Raw genomic sequence first — 26,393 nt, 5'->3', positions numbered from 1 at the left:
AACATGTTCTTCAGTTCATAGAACTGCTAGTTGGACTTTCTGGAAATTACAAATATGCTTCCTGTGCCTGTGTTTACATACATTGTATTATCTGTGCTTGTGCTCTGTGTTTTGACAAAAGTAGAGTCTTCTTTTAACTTTATCACTCAACATTTGCCTTTATTCTATTTAAATTATTTACTTAGCCATGAAAATGTGCCCTAATTTGATGAAGCTACTCATTTCCATATGGCTGGCCTGCCACAGTGAAACATTTGTACTTCTGTCTCTTTAGAGCTGTGTAAAGTAGAAAAACGAGGGTGGTATTACTTTGTTACATCAAAGTTAAGTTTAGTATTATTTTCTTTTGCCTATCTAAGTGAATGAATAAGTTGTAAAAATAAAATAAAAGCGTTTTAAAGAAACAAACACTAGAAGAGGAATAAAAGGAGAAATGCCAATGTTTTAATTCATCACAGAACTGTGTTCTCATTTCTCCCTCTCATAGTGTGCAACTGTAGACAAATCTTTACTGCTCACAAAGTTAACCTATGTTCATACACTACAGTGACATATTTTTTTCCAACTTTTTAGTTTGAAATTTTTCTATAGCGTCATGTTAAACTTTCTGAAAACCATGATACTCAAAAGTACATGTGTAATGTAACCTAAATCCTTGCTGTTTATGTTTCTATTCCTTATTATTCGCATTATCTCAAGTAAACTTGTTAGCTAGGTTAATTAATATAAGAAAACTCTCTCTCCCCACCTTTATTTTTTGGGTGGGGGGGCAATTTTAGGTTTACAGAAAAACTTGAACAGAAAGTACAAAGAGCCTCCATCCCCTTACACCTCCCCCAACCATTTCCTCTGTTTTTAACATCTTGCACTCATGTGATATGTTTGTTTTAATTGATGAGCTAATACTGATACATTATTAATGACTAAAGTCTGTAGTTTACATTAAGGATCACTCCTCATGTTCCACATATATGGTTCGACACATTTATGGAATATATCCATCATTACAGTATTATGCAGAGTAATAATTTTGCTGCCCTAAAAACTCCCTGTGTTCCTCCTTTTCATCCCTCCCTCCTTCAGTACCCTGAACCCCTGGCAACTACGGATCTTTTTATTGTCTCCATCATTTTATCTTTTGCAGAATGTTACATAGTTGAAATCATACAGTATGTTACCTCTTGAGAGTGACTTCTTTTACTTAGCAACATGCATTTAAGTTTCCTCCATTTTTTTTTGTGGTATTATTGCTCATTTCTTTTGATCTCTGAATTGTGTTCCACATCATAGATGTACCACAGTTTGTTTTTTCGCTCATCTATCAAAGGATATCTTAGTTGCTTTCAAGTTTTGGCAATTATGAACAAAGCTGCTATAAATAATTTGTGTGCAGGTTTTTGTGTGGATGCAAGTTTTTAACTCATTTGAGTAAATACCAAAGAAAGTGATTGCTGGATCACAAGGTAAAATATGTTCAGTTGTATAAGAAACTGCCAAAATGTATTCCAAAGTGGTGGTATCATTTCAGATTCCCACCAGCAAGGAAGAAGAGCTCCTGTTTCTCCACGTCCTTGCTAACATTTGATGCTGTCAGTGTTGCGGATTTTAGCCATTCTTGTGGATGTGTAGTGATATCTTATTGTATTAATTTGCAGTTTCCTAAGGACTTGTGATAATGAACATGTTTTCTTATGCTTACTTGCTGTCTGTATATCTTTGGTGAGGTGTTTATTCAGATCTTTTGCCTGCTTTTTAATTAGGTTATAGGTTTTCTTGTTCAGTTTTAAGAGTCATTTGTATCTTTTGAGTAGCAATCCTTTATCCAATAAGTATTTTGCAAAGATTTTCTCCCAGCCTCTGGTTTGCCTTTTCTTTCTCTTCATGTCTTTTGCAGAGCAGAAGTTTTAACCAACATGTGTTTTTATTTATGGATTGTGCTTTTCTGCCTTCTCTTGTTTTAATTATTTTGTATGATTTCATTTTTTCTCATCTTTTACCATATTAGTTACACTTCTTTTTTCACTCCTTGCATTTGTAGTTTAGATTTATAATTAATCCGAGTCTGCTTTCAATAACACCATACCACTACACAGGCAGTGCAAGTACCTTGTAACAGAGTATTCCGAATTCCTCCTCCCCATCCTTTGTACCATTGCTGTCATTGATTTCATTTATCCATAAGCTAGAATCATTGACTAAGTGGTGTTGTTATTATGATGAACACACGGTTGGAACAAGTAAGAATTAGAAAAGGCTTATTTTTACCTTGGTTTATTCCTTCCCTAATGGTCTTCGTTTCTCAGTGTAGATCTAGATTTCTGATCTGTGTCATTTTTCTTCTCTCTGAAGAAATTCTTTTAACGTTTATTGCAAGGCAGATCTACTGGCAGCAAATTCCTTCAGTTCTTATTTGTCTGAGAAAGTGTGTATTTTTTCTTCACTTAAAGGATAATTTCACTGGGTACAGAAATCTAGACTGATGTATTAGTCAAGTCTTTGCAGAGAAACAGACCCAAAAGGATGGAGTGATGGATAAATAGATTGATTGATTGATTGACTGATGATAGGAATTGGCTTATTAAATTATGAGGCTGAGAAGTTCTACCATCCACCATTTGCAAGCTGGAGAACAAGGCAAGTCAGTGGTGTAATTTATTCCAAGTCCAAAGACCTGAGAACAGGGGTGGAGGGTGGGGCTAGTGTAAGTTATGGAATCTGAAGGCCTGAGAACTAGGAGCTACAATGTCTGAGGACAATAGAAAATGGATGTTCTGCTCCAGCTTACGGAGAATGAATTTACCCATCCTCCACCTTTCTGTTCTATTCAGTCTCTCAGTGGATTGGGGGCTACCCATCCATGTTGGTGAGGGAGAATCATCTTTACTAAGTCTACTGAGTAAAATGCTAATCTCCTCTAGAAACTCCCTCACAGAACACCAGAAATGTTATACCAGTTATCTGGGCATCTTTTAGCCCAGTCAAGTTGACATATAAAATTAAACATCAAAATTGATGGTTGTTTTTCTTTTAACAATTAAATATTTCACTCCACTCTCTTCTTGCCTGCATGATTTCTGAAGCGAGATCTGATACAATTCTTACCCTTGTTCCTCTATAGAATTTTTTTCCCTCTGGTTTCTTTAAAGATTTTTTTTTTTTTTTTTTTTTTGTCGTTGAGTTTGTATACTTTGAATATGGTACGCCTACGTGTAGAATTTGTGGTGTTTATCCTGCTTGTTGTTTCTGAGCTTCCTGCATCTGTGGTTTGGTATCTGTAATTGATTTGGGATAGTTTTCCGTTACTATTGCTTCAGATATTTCTTCTGTTCCTTTTTTTCTTTCTTCTCCTTCTGATATTCCCGTTATGCATATCTTATATCTTTTTAAACTGTCGCATAGTTCTTGGATTATGTGTTTTTTAACTATCTCACAGTTCTCAGATATTCTGTTGTTTTCTTCTTCTTTCTCTTTGTGGTTTAGTTTTGGAAGTTTCTATTGACATTTCTTCAGTGTCACCAGTTCTTTCCTTGGCCATATCCAGTCTATTGCAGAGCCCACCAGAGGCACTCTTCATTTTTGTTACAGTGTTTGTTTATTTCTAACATTTCCTCTTGATTTTTTCTTAGAGTTTTCATCTCTTTTTATGTTACCTGTAGTTTGCTTTTTATTGGATATCTATTTATTATATATACATGCTTTTAATGAAGCATAATAAATATACAAGAATGTGCACATACCAAAGTCATAGCTGTGCCAATTTTTACACTTTTCACTTTTGTAACCAATACTCAGATCAAGAAATAGAACATTAGCAATAGGAAAGAGAACATAGCAACAAAGGGCCTTCTTGTCCTTCCTTCTAGTTACTGCCTGCCTCTTCAAAAGTTAACACTAGCTGATATGTAACAACTAGGCTAGTTTGATCTGTTTTCGGACCATAAATAAATGGAATCATGCAATTATATATATATTTATTTATTTATTTATTTAATGACTGGCTTCTTATGTTGTACATTATGTGAGCAAGATTCATCCGTATTGTTGTATATAGGTTCTCACTACTCCATAGTCTGTATTGTATTTCATTATGTGACTACACAAGGCTTTTAAAAGTTTATACATATGCATGTCTATGTGTGTGTATGTATGTATACATACATGTAATTGTGTATTAATACATTCATTCTGCTGACCGGCACTTGGAACTATTTCAAATAGTGCTGTTGTGAATATTCTGTTGTTTTTTTTTTCTTTTTTTGATAACCATGTACATGCATTTTGGTTGAGTTTATCCTAGGAGTAGAATTTCTGGGTACTAGAGTGTGTGTATGTTGAGTTTTAGTATACACTGCCAAATAATTTTCCAAAAAAGTGGTAAGAGTTTACACTCTTACAGTGTTATATGAGAGTTCTAGTTGCTCCATATCTCACCATAAATTAAGTGCCATATCTTAGCACTTAATTTTTTATTTTAGCTAGCCTAGTAGATTTGAAGGGGGATCTCATTGTCATTTAATAATCATTTATCTCTTAAATAATGAACTTGAACACATTTTTATGCAGTTTATATATTTGCCATTTGTATCTCCTCTTTTGTTACATATTTGTTCAAATCTATTGCCGATTTTAATTAGCTTGTCTGTCTTTTCTCTAGTGATTTTTAAGAGTTCTTTGTATATCTGGCTGTAACATCTTTGTGATAGATAGATAGATAGGTAGACAAACAGATCTTCTCCCACTGTATAGGTTGGATTTTTTACTCTCTTAATGATACCTTTTACTAAACAGACTTTTTAAAGTTGTCATCTAATTTGTTATTTTTTATGGACAGGACATTTTGAATCCAGTTTAAGAAATCTATGGTTATATCAAAGTCACAGAGATGTTTTCTTCTAAAACCTTTATTGTGCTGAATATATTTTTCCTCAGCATCTGAAATAAATTATAAGCTCTTACATTTTCATTTCCTCTACCTGTTCTCTTCCCTTAATTTGCATCATATTGTCATGGCTATAGTATAGAGAGTAACTTCAGGATTTTTTTTTCCTATCAAGACAGGTAAAGAATGATTGAGAGATCAATTGGTTAGAGCCGAGTAGAAATAATTAAAGTGACCATAGGACAAAGGTCAGGCCACAAGGCTCCACTTTTTCACAGTATTATCATAATATTTTCCCACTGCCAGATTTGGAAGAGGCCTGGGTGAACCCCCACTCCTTCTCTGTAAGCATACTCATCTAACTACAGCTGGCAACCTTCATAGTTGCATTACAAGCAGTTTCTGGAAGAAAAATTATTTTTTCCCAACTTTACAGATTTTTTAAATGACTGTACATCTTCTTGTTGTTCCTCAGCTTATTTTTGTGTAACTCCTTAATTATATTTTATGCTTGGCAATGGGATTTTCCATCAGTCTTACTGGGTATCTTCAATAGCTTAAATTGAAGGGAATGATTTCTAGCCCCATTCCAGAAAAGAGAATACTGAACCAAAGAAGTGAGTTTCTACCACCTCATGCTTCTGATTTAGAAAAGCTAGAGTCAAGACCCTGGCTTGCTTTATTCTTGTTTTGCTCACTGAATTATGTCACTTGCCATCTTAAATTTGAAGGGAAAACAAATTAAATGTACATTTCTTAATACATGAAGTCAAGTGTAATCTTAAGTGTATAACTAAATGTAATATCTCATTATATACCATCCCAGATCAAAATATGCAGTTTTTCTAGTATCCCCAAAAGTCCTGCTGTCAAAGTAACAGCTATTCTGACTTTCATCACCATGGTTTAGATTTGCTTGTCTTTGAATTTTATATAAATTTAATCATTGCATCTGATTTATTTTGCTGAACATTACGCCTAAAGGATTTGTGCATGTTTTTGCATGTAGACATGGCTTGAAAAACAAACTGTATTTGTATTAACAGAAGAAAAGTAACTTGTAGGTCTATTTGGTATAGGATTGACTCTTTGCTTTTAACCTGTCACATTCTCTATCCCATTTAGAAGTTGAAAGCACAGGTAAGTAGAAGAGGACATTCTTCATTGATATTCCACTGTAGTAGACTTGATAGAGTGCCTTGATTTAGCACTTTAGAGTTCTGTAGAATATGGCATGAGCCAAAAAGACTGAAAAGTCACAATCTCCCCCTATAATTAGTTTTTAAAGCTCAGAGGGCTGCCTGGCACATAGATGAATATAGAATCCAGTGCCCTTTGCATTGAATAAAGGTTACGTTCCCTTCATTACTAAATGAGGCTCTTTTCTATTCTTGTTTTTTAACTAAAAAATAAAATGTATTATTTCCAGGCTTAACTTTGAAAGGAGGGGGAAAAAATAGGTCAAGCAAGGGCTTTCATAGAAAAATAGAAAATATCCTTTTATTCCCGAAGAAGCTGAAAGCAGGCTTTCTAGCCCATTGTCTTTGCACCTGCCATATCTATGTATATATTTATCCTTTTGAGATCAATGAGTATCTGCTGATAAAAGGCATTCCTGCTTTCTGGAGATGTAATTAAGAGAGGGATAAGGTGTTGGGGGAAGCAAAGAGAACAGAGAAGGAGCTAGGGAGGCCATGTGTATTAGAAAAACAGCCCCCCTTGCAATTGTTATCCCCATTTCATTCATATCCTGAATGAAAGGAGAAGAATCTGTTCTCTAGAGCTGAATTTGAAAATCCTTAAGTGGATAGGTGTGATTGGCAGGACCTGGAGCAGAATTTTCAAGTGATAAAATTCAAGCAACATATAAAACCCCCAGAATAGTCTTGAAAGATGCACGATAAAGAATTAAGATTGTGCAGTCTGTTCCAGCCCTCACAGTAGTAAGAGTTTTCAGTGGCTGACACTGTACAGCAGCAGTACAAATTTTCAGGAATTATTCCTACTCAACATATGAGGAAACTGAGGTGCAGAGGAAGTAATTGACTTCCCCAAGTTCACCAAGCCACTAAATGACAGGGCTGGAATTCGACTCTAGGTTATCTGACTTCCAGAGCCACCACACTATGACTGACTAGCCTAAAAATGGATCAGGAATTTGTGGTTTTTAACATTTGAACTATTCCTTCATTTTCATTGATCATCATAATCTTGACTGATACTTGAGTCATTTTATGCTCATCTCACAGATATTTATCACGTAAGCATTTTGACTTGGTATTCATTATATTATACCTAATGTATTATATTGTTATAGGTTCTCTCCCTTCCAATAACAGGTCACTAAACAGAATATACAGCTATATTTGGGGGGGAAATAATATGTTGAATATAGGTGCTTTAAAACTGCCTGTCTTATTTTCCTCTAAGTTATATGTTTGACTAATCAATCCAAAGAAAAAGTAATAATCATTGTTTAAAAGAAGATGGGGGAATGAGATATAAATATGATATAAAATAAATTACATTAAGTTACAGTAGAGGGTGATGCAGTCCTGAATAGGGAAGAGAGACTAAAGGACATTTTGTAGCTATTTTTAGTTATTGAGTTATTTAGAAAATAACTTTTTGTCTGGAGAATCAAATGAGTGGTATGTTTATTATGACTACCTTTTGTGGTTTTATGAAATTAGGAAGTCAACATGATTAACAGCAAAATATTAATTTCCAGCAAGCAAGGCGGTTGATCTTAAGTTTTTATTTGGCATGAGTCATATATTAAAGGTTTAATGAAAAAGGAATAAAAGCCAAAATCGAGTTTGCACTTTTACTTTTCTTCTGTGGAATCCTCTTAGCATAGGTCCTCATACCATAGGTCCTCAGTAAATGTTGAATGAATGAGAAGGATAAGCCACTCCTCAAATGAAAGGAATAAAATGTAAAAAAAAAAAAAAAAAAAAGAGGAGGCCTCAGCCTTCAGTGAACTCTCTAAAAGTTATATACATAGTAAGAAATCCCCTTGGAAACTCGCTGGCCTACATTCTGGTCCTCAGCACTATCATTAACTAGTTTGTTTTGTTTTTGTCCTTAGTAAGTCTTTATACCTCTTCAATTTTTTTCATCCAATTCAGATTAAACAATTCCAAGAGAAGCAGAAATCTAGGAGGGCTAGGAATGTGTTTAGATGTGGAAATTATATGAATAAAGTAGAGCATCAATGATTTTCAGAAAAGTTCCGGTTGGAAATTTGAAAGGTTCTCAACATAATATAAGCAACAGCTGTTAAAAGGTTCCAGATAACTATAGCTATGAAGAATCTTTAGATAAGTGTGAAGGAGTAAATGAAAGGAGCAATGCAGGCAAGGAAGACTTCAGCTATCTTAAACAAAGTGTTCATATTTATGTTCATAAAGTAGAGACATTTATTGCATCGTCTCTGGAGGCTTAATATGACTTCTTAAATATAATTGCAAAAGGAAAGATAAATCAGAAAACATGAATATATTAAATAAGTGCAAGAGTAGAAAATGCTTTACTAAAATATTTTCTTTTCCCTAGTTAAATGAGACGAAGGTCATAGATGGATATAGGATGCTGCCAGGCAAGTCTGGATGAGAAACTGACTTAAATCTCAAAACTAAACAAAAAAGACAGGTCATTAGCTGGAGACTCAGCTGCAAACATATCAATTAATGTTCAAGATGATCGAATTAGGCATTTCGTTATTATATGAAAATGATAAGATTCTTGTTAGCGTAAGAGTGGCAGTAAATGGGAAAAAAAACAAACTTTAAAATCTCCACTACACATCACATTAATGCTAATGTATTTGGACAATTATTTGAGAATTATAATTACCTGTTAGTATCATTAAAGTGTCACTAATTTGTCCACATTTCATTTTTTTGTTTAATTTCAGATATAATTATTTAATTTTTTTCTTTAAGGTGGACATTTAATACCATTCTTTCAGTTGAGGCTTAATAAAAGAAAAAAAATGCAATTCTTCCAAGGTAGTCCTACTTAGCCCTTGAAAATGGAAGGCTGGCAGTAGTCGCTTGTGCCATTGTGGGGATGGGCAGGATGCCTGTGATCAAGCCTAGGTAGGTTGCAGGCAGATGTGTTCCCAAGACAAGGGCAAGCAGTGAGACCATCCAGAACCACTGCTGAAAGCCCTGTGCCTGCTGTTGGCTTAGTCCTACTCTGTTTCTGCTGATGCCTGTTTTCTGCTGCAAGCTGAAATTCCCTGCCAGGGGATGAAGGACCACTTGCCTCCTCACATCTGTCTTTCTCTCCCTGTTGAACTTTTTCAGCTTCCTAGTTCACCATCCTTTCTTCATCTTTGCCATCAAGATTCAGCTCAGGTATTAACTCCTCCCAGAAACGCTCTCCCCCTCCACATCCCAACCTGCTTCCCTTGCTCACCTTCTGTGGGTCAGTCAAACAAGTAAGCAGACCCTTAATAGTGTGTTGAGTGCTACTGCTGGAGGGAAAAATATGGAGAAACCTACACAGAAGAGACCAGAGAACCAAAAAGCATACTACAACTACATTAGAAAGAGGAAGGGGATGGAATTGGAGCTCAGGGGAGGGGATCCTCACCTAACCATCAAGCAAGAGGTCCGAACACAATGTCTAAAATTAACATCAACAAGTAGCCATTTCAACAGATTCTTTAGAGAGATGGCGAACATCACTGGAAGAATTTAGAAGCAGTAGTACCTTTTTAAACAGTGATATGTGGTTGTTTCTGGGGCACAGGACTGAGACAGGGGAGTGGTAGGACAGCGGGGTCACTACTCATTAATATAGGTTATTTAACCATGGGTAATTATTCCTTTGGTTTGAAATTGTTGTTTGCTTTTAAAAGAATTATCCACACATCCTCTGACCCTGTGACTGCTCCGATAGCTCCCTATTGCTCCGCAAACACACTGTCGTTTTAACACTTGTATCCCAGAAAAAAAAAAAAAAAAGGATCATCTTAAGCTATTTTCATTTTTTTGCCAATTTTACACAAAGAATTTACTCTTCTGTATAGTATCTCTTTTTTTTTTTTTCTTTCCAACTTTTGTTTTAGATTTGGGGGTATGTATGAAGGTCTGTTACATGGGTAAATTGCATGTTATGGGGATTTAGCATACAAAATATTTCATCACCCAGTTAACAAGCATAGTACCCGATGGGTATTGTTTTGATTCTAGCCCTCCTCCTACACCCTCAAGTAGCCCCCATATCTACTGCTCCCTTCTTTGTGTTCATGTGTATCTCATTTTGCCCCTGCCAAGGTTCGCATCCTCTCTTCCTTTCTCCTAAAACCTCCCTTACTCATTCCTCATCTCTTCCCTTCTCTGTTTCAAGAGAGCTACCTTAACTGATACCTTGTTGCTCTTGCCTGAGGTCAATTGTTTCATGTCTCTGCTCTGAACAGATTTAAATTCTTCAAGAGGAAATCGTATGGCAATTGGAGAAATAACCAGGATAATCAATAAGCTGGTTTACTCAGGGGAAGGAGTTCAGTGCTATATGAAGTATGGCTTTTAAACATATACTCATTCTCAGTAGTTGAAAAACCAGAGTATTATATGTTCAACGTAAGTGATTATTGGTGATTTTACTCCTGTTGCCTGATAATCTATTTTGAAGTTCAGGAATTCCTTATGGAAAGTAATTAATATAATTATGCACTGTATAATGCCTATTATACAGTGACTTCTGGCAGAAAAACTGCATACGTATGGAAGTCCTAGCACCTAAATTAAAAAACCTGTACCTAATTGTTTACACCTAGTGTTGCTTGACAACATCTGTGAAGCAAAGTTAGTGGCCAGGCTTCTTTGAATGGCTTAGCTAAAGAAAGATGCATTCTTTTTCCAAGCTCTAGAGCATTACCATGCAATAGTGTTCCGTGTCTACATATCATAGCTCTGAGCTGGTGCCATCAGCCTCAAAGTAACATGCTGCTTCGCAGTTAGCTTTTTGCTTAGTTTCTGGTATCAATTTTCATGGAGTTTTTTCAGTCTTTACCCACTGATGTATCAGTAGACTCATCTGCTTGGTACCAAAAACGGGATACAAAATGTGGAGAAACCCTGAGACTGAGACTTGGGTTCCTGCCCCCGCGTGCCACTAACTCCCCGTGTGTCCCTTCCTCATCTGCACCTCCAGCTCTTCCTCTGTAAACGACAACCTGTGAGTCTCCAACTTACTGGCTATTTTTTTCTTAAGTGATGTTTGTGTGCGTGTATGTGTTTTTGTGTATTTATTTGTTTTAACTAGCTTATTAGGTCATATTTAATATCCAATAAAGCTTATGTTTTTAAGTCATATATTTATGCTTCAGAGTAGGTTGGAAACCCTTGTGTAATCACCTAGTATATTCTACCCATTTTGTGGAACTTTGAATATGATTGTTCTATTTTTAGCTACTACTTCAGGTTCTAGTTTACATTTATGGCTTTTTTTTTTTTTTCAATTATTTGTCATTTATTTGATGTCTCAGAAACACAACTTTCAATTGTAAAGCTGTTTTAAAAAGAAAATTTGGTCAATTTTCTTATAATTACTATTTTCCAGTGAGGTTTCCAGAAAAACATTGTTACAACCGAAGGCTGCTTGTGAAAGCATCAAGTTCTTAGATACACTCAGGATTCAACACTGATATCAAAGGTGTAAGGTTACTGGCCAGAGGGCCTAGCCAGTTTTATTGTTCTAGACTTTAAGTGTTGAATGACAGGCATCAAATGAGTCACACAATAGTGGCTTAATAAATACTTGGTAAATGAATGTATGTCTGTATTCTTATGCTACTAAGAGAAAAAAATAGTGTAGGAGTTATCGCAGAGTATGGAGTACAAATACTTAATTGTTTGCCCAAAGTCTGAGCTGAAGTTTTATATTGTCAATTGAAAATTATCCAGAAATAAAAAAGTTAACTATTTAATATATAGAATATATTGTTAACAATATAGGCAAAAGAACAAGTTATGCTGCTAGGAAAGAAAAATTGTAACTTAAACTGAAAGTATAATTACAGAGAAATTTTAAAGAATTTCTTCTCATACACATTATATAGATCTGAGTCAAATGGGAACAGTTTTTTTTTTTAACATAATAAATCTCTCATACTAATGCATTTGGACTTATCAGACACCTTGACCTGTGATTAAGATCTTGGCCTCTAATTGGAGAAGCTGTTTGAATCCTGGTGTTTTGCCACCACCCCAGCCTCTGTAAGAATGATGTGTTTGTGTCTTTCTTTAGACTAGGAGCCTGCATGGTGGCAAAGCTGCCTTAGCAGAATGGTGTCTGCAATTTACACTCTAGACCTTTGCCTCTACCGTAGCCTTGGTAACTCTAACCTTGCTTCTTCTGGAAGAGGCTAAATTATGCGTAACAGTTTTTCTGTGCTCCCCCATAAGAACACAACATATAAACCAGTCCGAAATACTTACACAAGGACAGAAAGATAGACTGACAGAAGAAACTGTGCATTTATGCATTCCTGGATTGAACATGTCAAAACGTAACTGACTGTCATTCTAAATTTTCTCTCTCCAGATCTGAAATTAAAATGGCAGAGACAGTTTGCAGGGATTCTGATTGCTTTAGTAATATTGCTTAAGTTTGTAATTGATGCATTAACTTCTTGTCGTACATGTTATATTTTATATAAAACCTTCATTTCCAGAAAGCATGGTAGGCTGGGAAGAAAAGAGCACTGTCAAGGGGTCTATCTAGGAAGTGATTCCCAGGAGTTCTCCATGTAGGAACTCTTTTAGACAGGAGTAGGAGAGATGCTAATTTTGAATAGCCCCCCAAAAAATTCTTTTTCTCACTTCTTATTTGTTCCCTGAGCTTAACTCTTTGTTGTTATTTTAGAAATTTGAAAAATATTAAACCCACAGAAAAGTTGAAACAACAGTGCAATGAATGCGAATGTACCACATACTGACAGATTTCCTGACCACTGACATCTTGCTATACTCACTCTTTTCTCTCTCCAAGTATATACACATACTTCCCTCTTACCAAACCATTCCAAAGTAAGCTACAGAAATAATGACCTTGATTCTTAAACTCTTTAGCATGCATTTCCCAAGAATGAAGACATACTGTTATGTACCCATATCATTACCATATGTATTAGTTTTATGTTGCAGTCTTGTAACAAATTACCACTGTTGTCAAATAGGCTTGGTAATTTGAGTCAGTCTTGGCCTTTCCCCTGCTCTGTTCTTTATCATAGGGGAACTGACTTTGTAGGCAGCATTTCCTAGGCTCTTAGGGCAGTTAGTTATCTTAGGTCTAGGCTCAGCAATCGGAAGTGGTGATGGTGGAAGATGTGGGGGACAGGGCTGGGAGAGAGGGACAGGTCTGAGTGTGTGTGAGTGTGTGTGTGTGTGTGTGTGTGTGTATTAGGTGATTGGATACAGCACAGGTCTGCAGATCAATCCTTGAAACTATTTGTGATGTTTCCTTCATAATTGTATCAGGTCTGTTGAAAGTACAGGGTTTTTTTTTTCTTTTTTGCTTCCCTTTCAGTAGATAACAGAATTCTTTAAAGACTAAATGAAGACAATTTTGAGCATCTTTGGCAAAATTTCCTTAAATGAATTCTTGTCAGATAGACCTTTTTAAAGATTATAATTGTGTGGTAAAATTAAGTTAAATAGGTTTAACACTCTTGGCAAAATTATCTTAAATGAATTCTTGTCAGCTAGAGCTCTTTACAGATTATAAATAATTGTGTGGTAAAAATTCAGCTTAACAGGTTTAACATTCTTCTTTAGTTTCATAGGCTTCTATGGGAGCCGGTTGGCCAACCGATTAGAAAGTCAAGTCCTCAGACGGCATCCAGTACCCAAAACACTCATGTTTTGAGTTCCGATTTCTGCTCCTGGCTGTGTCTGATCATCTTTGAGCAATTACTGAGCACCTGTTACTTCTGAGTTTCTATTACTTCACCTTCTGAAGACAATGTTAATTTGCTGCCTGTTTCATTCAAAAATACATAGTGTCTTAATTAAATCATGTGTTGTCATAATAAGCAGAAGATGAAGGGTATTTAAAATTCAGGCCTAGAAAGAGGATATAATATTGTCCAGTTGCCAGGTAACAGCCGTTTTGGCTGTGAGGTCCTCTGCAGGGGACAATGACTGTGTCTTCCACAAGCCTGGAGCCACCAGTCTAGACCAGCTTCAGGCCAGTGCACCCACTGCCTCCCACTTTGGCACAAATAGCTAATACCCATGTCCTCCAGTTTTATGTGCTGGGATTCCTGACGTGCCCACTTGAAAGTTCTCTCATACGTGGTGAGATGTTCCATTTTTCTCTTCACTAAAACTTAAACTTGTTTTTTGGAGAATATATGGACAGTATAGAAAATCACAAAGCATGATACAATCCCGCAGTTAACATTTTGGCATGTAGACCTCCAACCTTTTTGTAGTTCATATATTTAATTATTTTCTTAATATCATACAGTACCTATAGTTGTATAAGTTTATTTCACACAGCTGCATATAATGAAAAATAAGCTATACCAAACATTCTTCTATGTTATCAAGCTTTTTATATGCATAATTCCTAATGACTTCATGGTTTTCCATAGTGTAGATAGATCATAATTTAATAAACTAGAGGGTTTGGAAAAAATCTGTAGCCAAGCATCTAAAGCCATCCCTTTAAGGTTATTCTAACACATAAAACCTTCCACCAAGCTCTTTGACACACTCAAATCCTCGAAGGAATGATTTTTTGTGTGAAATGGTTATAGCTGTCAATCACTTCTTCTCTGTGTCATAGTTTCTGTGCTCTTTTCAGGTTGTTAGGGGGTGATTATGGATTCCTGTCAAATGAGATGTCTGCTATGTATTCAACATGAGGCAGTTTGTATTTCTCTCAGTCTATTGCTCTCCTGGCTGAGGAGGTTAAGCAAATCTCAGTGAGCCAGAGGGAAATGGGATAGGCATCAAGTCCTGGCAGCCCACGGCAGACTTACCCAGGGCCCAGGATCCCCACTCAAGCAGATTAGACTTCTACATAAATACATTTGTCTTGATTGTCACATTCCACCTAGGGTTCCACCTAATCTGTGTAAAAATGGCTCCAAGCCTGGTTTTCAAAGCCATTTGCCTCCCCTGTTGATTTTTCACCACCCAGCTCAGAGGCATTTTTTGTTATATCTATCACAGATGATTAAGGGGCTCGAAGAGTTGATATATAAGGGCAGATTAAGAAAACTAAATATTTACAACCTGACTGAGTGACAGCCAAGGGGAAATACTTTAAATGTATTCTGGGCCCGAGTCACGGAGGAGACATTGTTTTGCTTTTCCTAGTAAGTGGATTTTGGAGCTATCCAAATTCAGAGAAGGTTTTCTTAGGATGACATCTCGTATGCTAATTAGATAAATGAGTCAGCTAAAAATTGCATTTAGCAACTACTAACAGAAACCTGAAATAGCCTTGGCTTAAACAAGTAGGGTTTGATTTTTCTCTGCTATGACATGAAGCTCAAAATCCTTTTCGTTGTCTGGGATCGCACTGTTGCTCCGTGATGGCATCAGTGCACCATTGCCCCGTTGTCTTTGGGCTCCAGGACTCTCAGCACTGGCTTCCGTACTCAAGGTCCCCTGATGTTTGAGAAGAGCTTCTGCAGCCCCAGTTGCCGTCGCTTTGTTCCAGAAAGAGAGAGGGCAAAAGAGGTCCCTGCCAACTGAGAGGGCTTCCTCGAAGCCCGTCTACTGATTTCAGTTTACATCTCACTGGCCACCACATCTGCAAGAAGGGCAGGAAAATTTAGTGGGGTTTTTTGTTTTGTTTCATTTGAAGTTGGGCACATTACTGCCCCCAACAACATCAGGGTCCTTTGACCAAGAACACAGGGGATAATGGATACTGGGTAGGCAACTAATGGTTTCTGTCACAATAATTAACTTCTTGAAGATGCTGATAAAAGTCTGGACTGTGAGACGCTCTGGTATTACAAGGCTCTATTTGTAAAACTACCTCTTGATATGTAACATATTTCTTCCTGCCCACTCTTAACTACTTAAATCCATTCATCATCCCATACCTTGGGTCGACGCTAAATAAACTACAGACTCAAACTACATCTCAACAGACCTAAGAATAATGATGACAACAGTAGCTTTGCCAAGTGAAAACTGTTTGTACTGTGTTATCACCTGAATGGTTTGCTTCAAAATATTCTAAAGTGGTGATGGGGAGGGGTAAATAAGGATAAATGGAATAATGGAGTCCATGAGTTGCTAATAGTTGGAGCTGGGAGAGAGTTACATGGGAGACTGTTATACTCGGCTTTCTAGTTTTACATAGTTATTGAAATTTTGCCAATGAAAAGCTTAAAGAATCACAACTAATCCTCACATGACTTCATAGCAGGTCAGTTCCTTTACCCCTAGATAATAATGCTTGGAAATCCAAGCAGTGTCACACAATAAGCAAGTGGGAGATTCAGTATTCAGACCCAGGTTTGTCTCACTTTGAAGTCTGTATTCCATGCTTGCCATTCAAGGAGAACATGCTTCTCAGACAAGCAGCCTGGGCATCACCTGGAAATCAGTTCAAAATGCGGAATTCAGGGCCCACCCCAAGGCCTTTTCCGAGCCCCTTAGATCAGATTGGTGCATACCCACATTCCATGTGCTCACTTCACTGCTCTTCATTGCCTCAACATCAACTGTGGTTTTTCCGTTAAAAAAGATAACGCTATGCTAAAATAAGGAGGCTAGTCATGACTCACTACTTGGTAGCATAAACATTTTACGTAAGCATTTGATTCACAGCAGTTGTTTCTTTCAACATTGGGCATCTGCTGTAGCGCTGCGTGCTAAACGCCTATGTGTCAATTAAGCATCTTTCTATGTGTCAACAATTGTTATTAATCACTGCAGGCTCGAAACTTAATTTGGCTTGTTCCAGTTAAATTAAGCTCTTGCTTCTTCTCACTTAAGGTATATTGGATTTTAAAAGCCCTGGGACTTACAGAAAACTCTCCAGGCGCCTATTCCAACCTCCAGCATCAGCTCTGCTTACTCACCTGTGTGTAACTTTCCTGAAAAGCCGTGATTTTTTTCCCTAACATTCTCAGTCATCTTTTCTAATTTTAGCTCTCTTCCTTTTTAAAGGGAAAGAAACCTGTGGAAATTAGCCAGCCTGAGTCCCAGCTTTGCTGCTCATGTGTCACGTAGGCAGAACAGTTGACTGTTGGAGCCTCCACTTCTTCATCTCCGCAGTGGCTGAGCTATATGATCGCAGGTCCCTTCCAGCTCCATCCTTTGTAACTTGATTTTCAACCCCTGTAATTTGATTTTTTCAACCCCTCCCTTCCCCCTGCAAAACATTTTGAAGACATTGGGCTCTCTGTGAAACCCACTTAATTATATTTTTCCAGTCCGTAAAAGGATCCCAGCATTGATTTTTTTGTTTGGTTTCTCTTTCCAAATGCTAAATTCCTTAATACTTAGACTTTGTGTTGGATCCTTTTTAGAACAACTAAGTGAATAAATACATGAATGAATCCTATCATCCATCTAATTTACAACCTACTCTGTTAAGGAGGCTGGGTCTTCTTTGCTTTTGAACATTCAATATTTTCTAGGTGCCAGATTAACTTGGTTGTTTTATTTTCACTACAATAAGCTTTAAACCATGTATATATTTAACACCCTAAGCTGTTTATCAACTTCGATAGTCTGAGAAGAGGCAAAGGAAAAAACATACAGGAGAGCAGTATAGACGCCATCCCCAGGGACTATTACCATATAAATCAGGCCCGTACTGGTCCCTGTTGAAGGCACAATCATTGGAGTCTCTTGTTTCTTCTTCCGAGAACTCTTTCCCCTACCAGAATAATGTTACGCAGGCATGTGATAGTTGTGTCACAAAGTTAAACCTAGGACAAAGAGCGTGCTGTAAAATAGTGATTATGTCAGTCCTTGTGCTAGGCGTGCCTAAATCAGTGTTCCCGGTCCTACCTTTTCCATGCTATATATGAAGTGTGTTTCCAATTTGCTTTTCAGGGCAGCTTTTGGCAAGGAGTCTGAAGTTCTTATTGGGAACCTGGGTGATAAATTAATCCCTCCACAAGACATCCTTCGTGACGTCAGTGACCTCAAAGCCTTGGCCAACATGCATGAAAGCTTGGAATGGTTGGCAGGTCGAACAAAGTCAGCTTTCTCCAATCTTTCCACATCCCAGAGTAAGTATCCAGTGGGAAGCTGTCGTGGGGACAGCTGAGGAACTAGACTGAATGCTTTCATTGAAAGGCGAGAGTGTGCACTGGTCACCATATAGGGGCGTGTCCCAAGTTGCCAGAAGATGCTGGTTAGAATTCTGTTTGCGTTGCACCTCTCCTGCTTTGTGATTCTGGGAAGGGAACGAATCTTGGTTTCCCTGTGTGGAATATGGGAAGCCAGGAAGGCCCATGTTGACATAGCTTGGTATTATGCCTTAGAAACATAAATTCATCTAGGATTGAGTCACAATGTCTCAACAACAGAAAGCAATACCTTTTTTCCTCCTTACAACAACTTCTCAAGGGCAAAAACTGTCTCAGAGCTCAGGGCCGTGCACACGGCTGACATCCTCAGTTTAACTTGATATAAAGCTAATCTTTTTATTAGAGTCATAGAAGTGATTAAGGTGCTGGAAAATAGAGACAATGAAGACAACAAGTATTCCGGAAAAAAGATGGCTAAGAGATAACAATCACAGATTTCAAGGAAATTAAGGAATAGAATATGAAATTAGGGGAAACCTGTTTTTCTATCAAGGACCAATGACATAGAGAAAAATAATTTGAAAACTTTAGGGCACATAAACTTTAATAACTATAAAATTATATTTAAAGCATTACTTCAGGAATATGTATAACACAGTTAAAATAGAGACAAAGAAAACATGATATGAAGTAGGCATAAAGGAAGAGGCAGATTTATTATTTATTTATTGAGACAGCCTCACTCTGTTGCCCAGGCTGGAGGGCAGTGCCACAATCTCAGCTCACTGCAACCTCTGCCTCCTGGGTTCAAGCGATTCTCGTGCCTTAGCCTCCCGAGTAGCTGGGATTACAAGTGTGCACCACCACACCTGGCTTTGTGTTTTTGGTAGAGATGGGGTTTCATCATGTTGGCCAGGCTGGTCTCAAACTCCTGGGCTCAAGCAATCCACCCGCCTCGGCCTCCCAAAGTGCTGGGATTATAGGCGTGAGCCACCACATCCAGCCCAAAAGGCAGATTTAGCCCCTTGAATGCGCACTACATGTATGGCCTCATGCTGATGAGGCCCCTTGAGTGCCCAAGGACCAATGCAGGGTAGGAAGAAGGGACTGAAGGAGTGGGCTTCTGAGGGAGATCATAGAATCTTCACTATAAATCTTTTTTAAATATTACTGTATATTTATACTTTTATTCTGTGTCTTTTATTAAAAATATTACTTACTTTTGAGACAGTTGTGCTGTATTACCCAAGCTAGTCTTGAACTTCTGACCTTAGGTGATCCTCCCATCTCAGCCTCCCAAGTAGCTGGAACTACAAGCACGCACCACCATGCCCAACTCTAAAAGATTGCTTTTTATCTGATGATAAAATTATACAAGTTTATTCTCAGAAATCTTTAAGAATAGAAAATGTGTCCACCAATTAAGGACAGTTTGGGCACAGTATTACTTTCGAGCAGATTCTGCAAAAGGAGGTATCCTTAAAGGCTCCTTCAACTTTATAATCCCATAATATGAGGCAGTTCTATTACAAGCAGCAGTTTAAATTATCCATTTTATCTCCCAAACCCACTCTGTTCCCTTCTCCCCTCTAGAAAAAGTCAGAAAGAAGTGATGTTTTCCTTGCTAATTGCAAAATGTACAGCTCTAAAAAAGGGACCACTTGCCTGTTTTCCTGGTTTCTTTAACTTGGAAACACAGAGCTGCTAAGTTAGGTAATTTAGTAGTGTTTGGAAGGGGTGCTCTCATTTAGTATGTCATTACGGTCTAATATTTAATGCTACTGTCTCTTATTTCTAATGACACAGCATTCTGGATTTCTATTCTGTCCATTCTAAAAGGGCTTCACACAGCAAGATAGTACGTAACCTCTGTGGCAAGCCACTGAGTGATTCACACAGGCTAACCTGGCATCAACTGTTTTCAAGAGGAGAAAGATGCATTCTGAGTTATGCTTAACTTTATAATTGCACAATTTAGCTGTTGTGTTCATGTCACTGAAAGTACCCAGTAAAGTTGATGTCTAATTCATGCCTATAATCATCTCTCTTATTCTGACAAAGATCTCTTCTACCACGCCTGCTAATACTTTGCCTCATGTGCTCAGTTCCATTTTATAATATAAGTTGTACCCTCTCAGTTCCTTGCAGGGTGATTATTCCACCCAGTGAGTGACTTAAGTAACTGTCAGCATTTTGAGGATCAGTGCAAAACCCAAGTGAACTGTAATCACTACTTATGGTGTCTTTGCTAAAACAAAGCATCAAGCAAGCTTGGTTTATCTTGCTAACAGCAAGCCTAGCTCACCCCCACTTGCCTGCTCTTTGAATTTCCAAGAGAGATGCCCATTGATGTTTATAATTAGAACAAAGCAGGGGATTCTCTGACGATGGCTTACTTTGATTGCTGTATGTCAGGCTGACTCTAGAAAGGGAACAAGGGGAGAGCTTTTTATTAATTTTTTTTTTGAAAAGTGAACCAAATGATTACTGCAACAAAAGTATTTCCAAATCCAGAAACTAGATAGAGAACATGAAGAAAATGCCCAGCAGGACGGAAAGAAGCCAAGATAAGAAGATCTTTGGTTTATTTCTTGTTCTACATTCTGTTAACTATTTTGTATGGTAAATGCCATGTTTTATTAAGCTTAAGAAGCTATCACTGTGATAAGATGGAAGAAGTTTGCACAAAATTATTTTCAGAGAAGAATATCTCTTCGGATAGAACAATGGGATTCTCATCCACCTGAACATTTCATGTCAGGTATTACATTTAGAAGAAAGTAGAGAAAAAAGTGCCACATTTTAGTGGCGGAGCATGGCTGGCTATACATTGTTCAGGAGATTAGAACTGATTATTTTTTTCCTAAGGTAACTTTTTCATCTCTTTTAGTATTTGCCTATATGTTACTCTGTCTCCTTTAGACATAAAAATGTCTCCTGTTCTTATCTAGCTCCTGACCATACCAAAGGTACCACTCTTGCATTTGTCCTACCACGCAGTCTGTGGTTCCCTGTTCCATCTCCTCTGGTATTCTCCCCTCAGTCTTTCTGACACTGATTCTACTTAAGATTCTTTCAGTTGAAAGTCACAGAATTAATTGAAGGAAAAGAATGCATTGACTCATACAACTGATAAATCAGAGGACTTCAGGAGTGGCTAGATCCAGAAGTTCCCAAAATACCATCAGGTCCCAGGCATGCTTACACACCTGCTCCCTCCCTCTTTCCCCTTGACCCCCACCTCAGTCTCAGTCTCCTACCCTTACCCCTAGAAGACCCTCACATTCAGGACTTGCTTTAACAGATGTGCTTTCAGTACAAGGAAGGTGAGCCGGATTATATTTAGCCTTTGGAATTCAGGATCTAAGTTTCTACATATTTTCCTGCATTAATCACAATTTCAGCCATGTAATAAAGGCACAAATAATGCCTACTCTTTGTAATGCCTGCTGTTTTTAAGATCCCTAAACAAAGACTCCAAAATTGTTATCATTAAGAAAATTCTCAGAACAGTATATGGCCTACATAAAAATTGTTAGACTATTTTTCAATTAACATTAATGACTTTCTTTTGCAGGGTAACCTTTTGTTTTAAAGATGGGTTGTTTTTAAAAATAGGCTACACAGAATTCAAAGGAAGCTCAAGGGCTTATTTTGTCTCCATTGCTTCCTTGGGGAGGCTCTTCTCTCTGTCTTGGATTCTGTAAAAATCTCTGGGATAAAAGAAGAGATTCTACAACTCCCTTGATTATGTATTCTGCTCCTTACCATCTAGCAAGTCTTATTTTTTTGTTTTTTTAAGTGAAGCCCCTGTGCTTCAGTCTAAGCCTTAATCTTCTTTTATACTCTCTTCAGAAATTAAATAATGACTGTTTTTTCTATAGAATACTATAATCCATCCAAAAACATTTCTATGGCCTTGTACTTCTCTGTGTCTGGATTTTCAAGATTTTTGGACTTGTGACGATCCCAATCTGTGAGTCAAGGACACCCAAATCTAGTAGGATTAGGAGCCCCGATCAGGCACAAGTTCACGTTCTTCGATGGTGTTTGGCTGTTGGCTTTTGTGAATGTGGGCCTTAGACTAGGATCTTTGACACCAGGCGTACCCACTCCAACTCTCTCAGTTCCTGTTGCCGAACTTCTTGCTAAGTCCACATACATGAATAATAAGAGGAAGAAAAACCGTGCCCTAGTCTTTTTCAGTCTGAGCAACCACAAAGTTAAACGTTCTTCTGATTTTTAGGGCAAATAAATCTCATAATTTGTGTTGCCAGAATTGGTTTGAAAAGTTAAGTATTAGTCATATAGTTGTTTCTTTCTTTGTTTGTTTCTTAAATTATTGTTAGGCATCTTAGAAATCATCTGGTCTAGCTCACTTACTTTGCATATGAGGAAATTAAGGCCTCAGGGGTCATACCACATGTCTGTGCCAAACTGGGACAGAGCAGGTCTTCAGATTCCCAGTTTAATTTTCTTTCTACTACATCAGAGCCACTAATTGGACCTTTCATGCCGTATTCCTATTAAACCATTCGAGCAAGGTGGACATATTTTATTTTAATGGAAGGACTTTAATGCTTTCAAGTAACTTGTGATCGTTTCTGATCATTTTCTTGTGCCTAAACACAATATTTAGGTGTATTTCTATGCCTAAATATATGGAATTATTGTACAGTTCCCTCTTGAATTTCATCTTAGTTGCAGTAAAACATTTCTGTAATTTGTCACTCTATTTTTGTTTTGCAAGTATTTTCTAAGTTAGAAACTCCATCTGTCTTCTTATCATGCCGTGTAATATATTCGAGATATTGCATTGTCCTATATAGTAGCCACTAGCCTTGTCTGGCTATTTAAATTTAATTAAAATTAAAAATGTAGTTGCTCTGTCATACTAGCCACATCTCAAATACTCAGTGGCTGCTATATTGGACACTATAGGTATAGAACATTTTTATCATCACAGAAAGTTCTGTTGGGTGGTGCTGTAGGTATCTCATTACCTAGGTCATTGATCAAGGTTCAAAATAATGCCAGTCCATATACTCAGCCTTTGAAAGATACTTGAAATGCCTACCTGGCTCTGTCAGAACATGGTGAACTACTCTAATTGTCCATCCTCAGATCACGTGTACTCTCCTGAGGAAGGTTGATGTTTTGGGCTCTGCACTATCAAAATTTCTCCTCTTGATGTTAACTGATGCTAAAGGGAAAAGGTTTCCTGATCAAATAGACTTAGAAAATATTGAAGACCATTAAATATAATTCAATACCAGAAAACTTCTAAAATCTTTAATATAGTCACCAGATGATGAACAGCAGTGGGATGTTTCTTAAACTTACTTTTCAGTGGAATTCTTTTGTACCAGAGCATCTCACAGGGCTTTTCGTCCATGAAACCACTTCTGGGCGACACTGCCTGATGCTGTATTTATATAATTTGTTTAGAATATTTTATTTCTCCCAACACCATCAGGCTCGGGACAGATGTCCCACTATTGCGGGAACCTAATTTCATATTATTGGCAAATTTGCATACCATCAGATTACTTATTTTGCAATTTGGTTGTCTGATTATTTGATTCATTTAGTGATTTTTAGAAATGCTCAAGTCTACCAATATGAAATGACCGTGGTTTCCCTTTCTGCCTGTTTCAAGCTTGGCTACTGCTATACTTACCCTTTTCCAGTCATTGTGTTTTACTCACAATCCTCAAAGGTTCTAGCTACCATTTTATAACACACCCCAATTCATGGAATAATATGAATATATCCATTGTGGGGCTCCTGAGATTGATTTATGATAAAAATTTTGTTGTACAATATTTTTAGATTTAGTGTAAAGTTGCAAAGATAGTACAGTTAATCTCCTTATCTCTCTCATCCAGTTTCCCCTATTGTTAATATCTTGTATTAGTGTGCTACATATGTTACAACTAATAATATTAGCCTGATATATATGTTACAACTAATGAATCCACACTGTTACATTTTTATTGATGAAAGTCTATATACTTAGTTCAAATTTTCTTAGTTTTTCTCTGATGTTCTTTTTCTGTTCTAGGATCTCATCCAGGATGTATCACATGTATATCACAGTTTTCCCATTTCACCATTATCACATATATCACATCATGATGTCTCCTTAGGCTCATCTAGACTGTGACAGATTCCCAGATTTTCCTTGTTTTTTATGACCTTGAGAGTTTATAGGAATTCTGGTTGGGTATTTGTAGAATCTTCTTCAATATGGGTATATCTGATGTCTTCATGATTAGACTGGGCTTTTGGGTTTTTGAAAGGAAAACTACAGAGGCAAGGTACCATTGTCATGAAATCGCATCGGGGTGCGTATTAGCAATGTAACTTATTACTGATGAGGTCTGGGATTGGTTTTGTGCCTCCAGCTGTGTAATCCTCTCTAGGCAGTTCCTTCCAAAGGCTGGATTGACTCTCCACTTTCCCATTGCTTATCTTTCTAGCAGCTATTTTTTTTTAACATGTTAGATGCATCTTATTATAAGCCCAATGTTTAGAGAATTTGAATACTTGCTAAGAAAAATGGTTGTCTACCTTAAACAATTATGCAGTTGATATGATCTTGTGGGTCTGAAAGACTGTGGGAGGAGCTGTTTTTTTAATATCCTAAGCCACCTGACTTAAGTCCTGTAGCAACTTTTTGGTTGCTATGTATGCTAAACATCCCTCAGTAAACGCATATAACCATATTAATTTCAAACAAAGCCATGCTGAGATTAAAAGAGTTTAACTGAATTTCTTCACTAAAAATAAAGTCTTATTTTAACCCATTTTAATTAAACTGTAATGTGCAATGTGGACTCAAAACCCATTCATAAGTGGAACTTGCTTCCTGAGGTAAGTCTTTTTAGAGTAGGAGATCTTACACTGAGCTGCACATTGGTTATAATCAGTTAGAGAGCTTTAAAAATACTGATGCTGAGTCCACTCCCAGAGATTTTGATGTAATTGTTCCTGGGTATGACATGGGCATCAGGCTACACCGCAAACCAATCAAATCAAATCAGAGGCAGAGAACCTATGTTCTAAAGGAGTGGTTTTCAGCCTCAGCTCGTGAGAAATGCCTGTGCTTTGTAACATATCCCCAGGCAATTTTAACAAACAGCCAAGTCTGAGAACCACTGATATAGAGCCCCTAAAAATTTCTTCTTCAATTTCTGTCACTCTCTATATTTGGGAAATGCTGTGTAATTATTTTGCCAGTTCTTCTATCCTCTGAAGCTTGAGATTAACATGATTTTCCATTTTACAGACAAGAACAGTAGGCATGAAGATACGTACTTTGTGTCCATGCCAGAGTTGGGACCACAGCCTTGCTTAGCAGTTGTTAGCTGAACTGCCACCCAAATCAGATTAAAAACAAAAATGTTCCTCTTACACTTTTCAAGCCAGATAAATGGGAAGGGCACAAGGAATCTGTGTCTCTCAATATAAAAGGCTGCAGTTGCCAAACCAATGGAATGAATGTGACATGTCATTGAAATTGTATCATTGAAAATAAATGGGAAAGGCCCAGGTGTCGGTCCACCCCCATCCCCCAGGTGCCTGATTGTGCAGTATTCCAGGATGTCTTTATGCATTGCCTGTGGTGATTTCATATTTTCTATGAGGTGGAATGTGAATTCTCTCATGCTAGAGCTCACTATCATGGACCCTTTGTGCCTTAATAGTAAATGAAAAATAAAATGCAAATCTCCCAGCTGTTTGTTTTTCTGCCTTGGCACAGTGAGAATAAAAATTTCCCTACCCAAGATCTCATGGGAAGCTGTCATGTTTCAGGTTTGCTTTTGTCAAACCATTAAACCGAGTTTTCCTTGTCATAATTTCATCTGATTCTTTTTAATTAGAACTCTATGCGTGGTAATTCCTCTCCCGCTTCAGTATTTACAAGTTTCAAATATTTGTTGACTGTTATCAGACAGCTCCTCCTCAGCCTACCTTACATGTTTAGTTTCTCTAATCACCTTTCCATGCCCTTCATCGTTTTTCAGTCTTAGTCGTCATTTTCCTAAGCTGACTCTCATTCTGTGGCTTCGTTTCTATGATTCTTCTTTCATGGATGATACCTTCCAAATTCATTGCCATTGATTGATTTCAGGATCATGCTATTTACTAAGAAAATTAATTTAGCATTGGTATTATATTTTGTTCAGGAGTTTTTCACCCACTGTCTGACTCTAAATATATGTTGGCCCTATCTTATTAACATTACTTATACTTTGTATG

General features: G+C 37.3%; 1 protein-coding gene across 2 annotated transcripts in view; it reads left to right on the top strand.

The window, feature by feature from the left end:
* The window catches only part of EXOC4 (exocyst complex component 4), an 805,456-nt gene that overhangs the window by 663,312 nt on the left and 115,751 nt on the right, over window positions 1-26,393 (top strand). For both annotated transcript variants that reach the window (XM_032275643.1, XM_032275644.1), the window contains exon 14: window positions 17,929-18,107. In XM_032275643.1, coding sequence (XP_032131534.1) covers window positions 17,929-18,107 — 179 coding nt within the window. The remainder of the gene's footprint in view (window positions 1-17,928; window positions 18,108-26,393) is intronic.

The sequence above is a fragment of the Sapajus apella genome, unplaced genomic scaffold (assembly GCF_009761245.1).
Source record: "Sapajus apella isolate SASKATOON/1434 unplaced genomic scaffold, GSC_monkey_1.0 scaffold7, whole genome shotgun sequence".
NCBI classification, from domain to species: domain Eukaryota; kingdom Metazoa; phylum Chordata; class Mammalia; order Primates; family Cebidae; genus Sapajus; species Sapajus apella.
The sequence above is the reverse complement of the archived record's forward strand: the minus strand, read 5'-3'. Positions and strand labels throughout refer to the sequence as shown.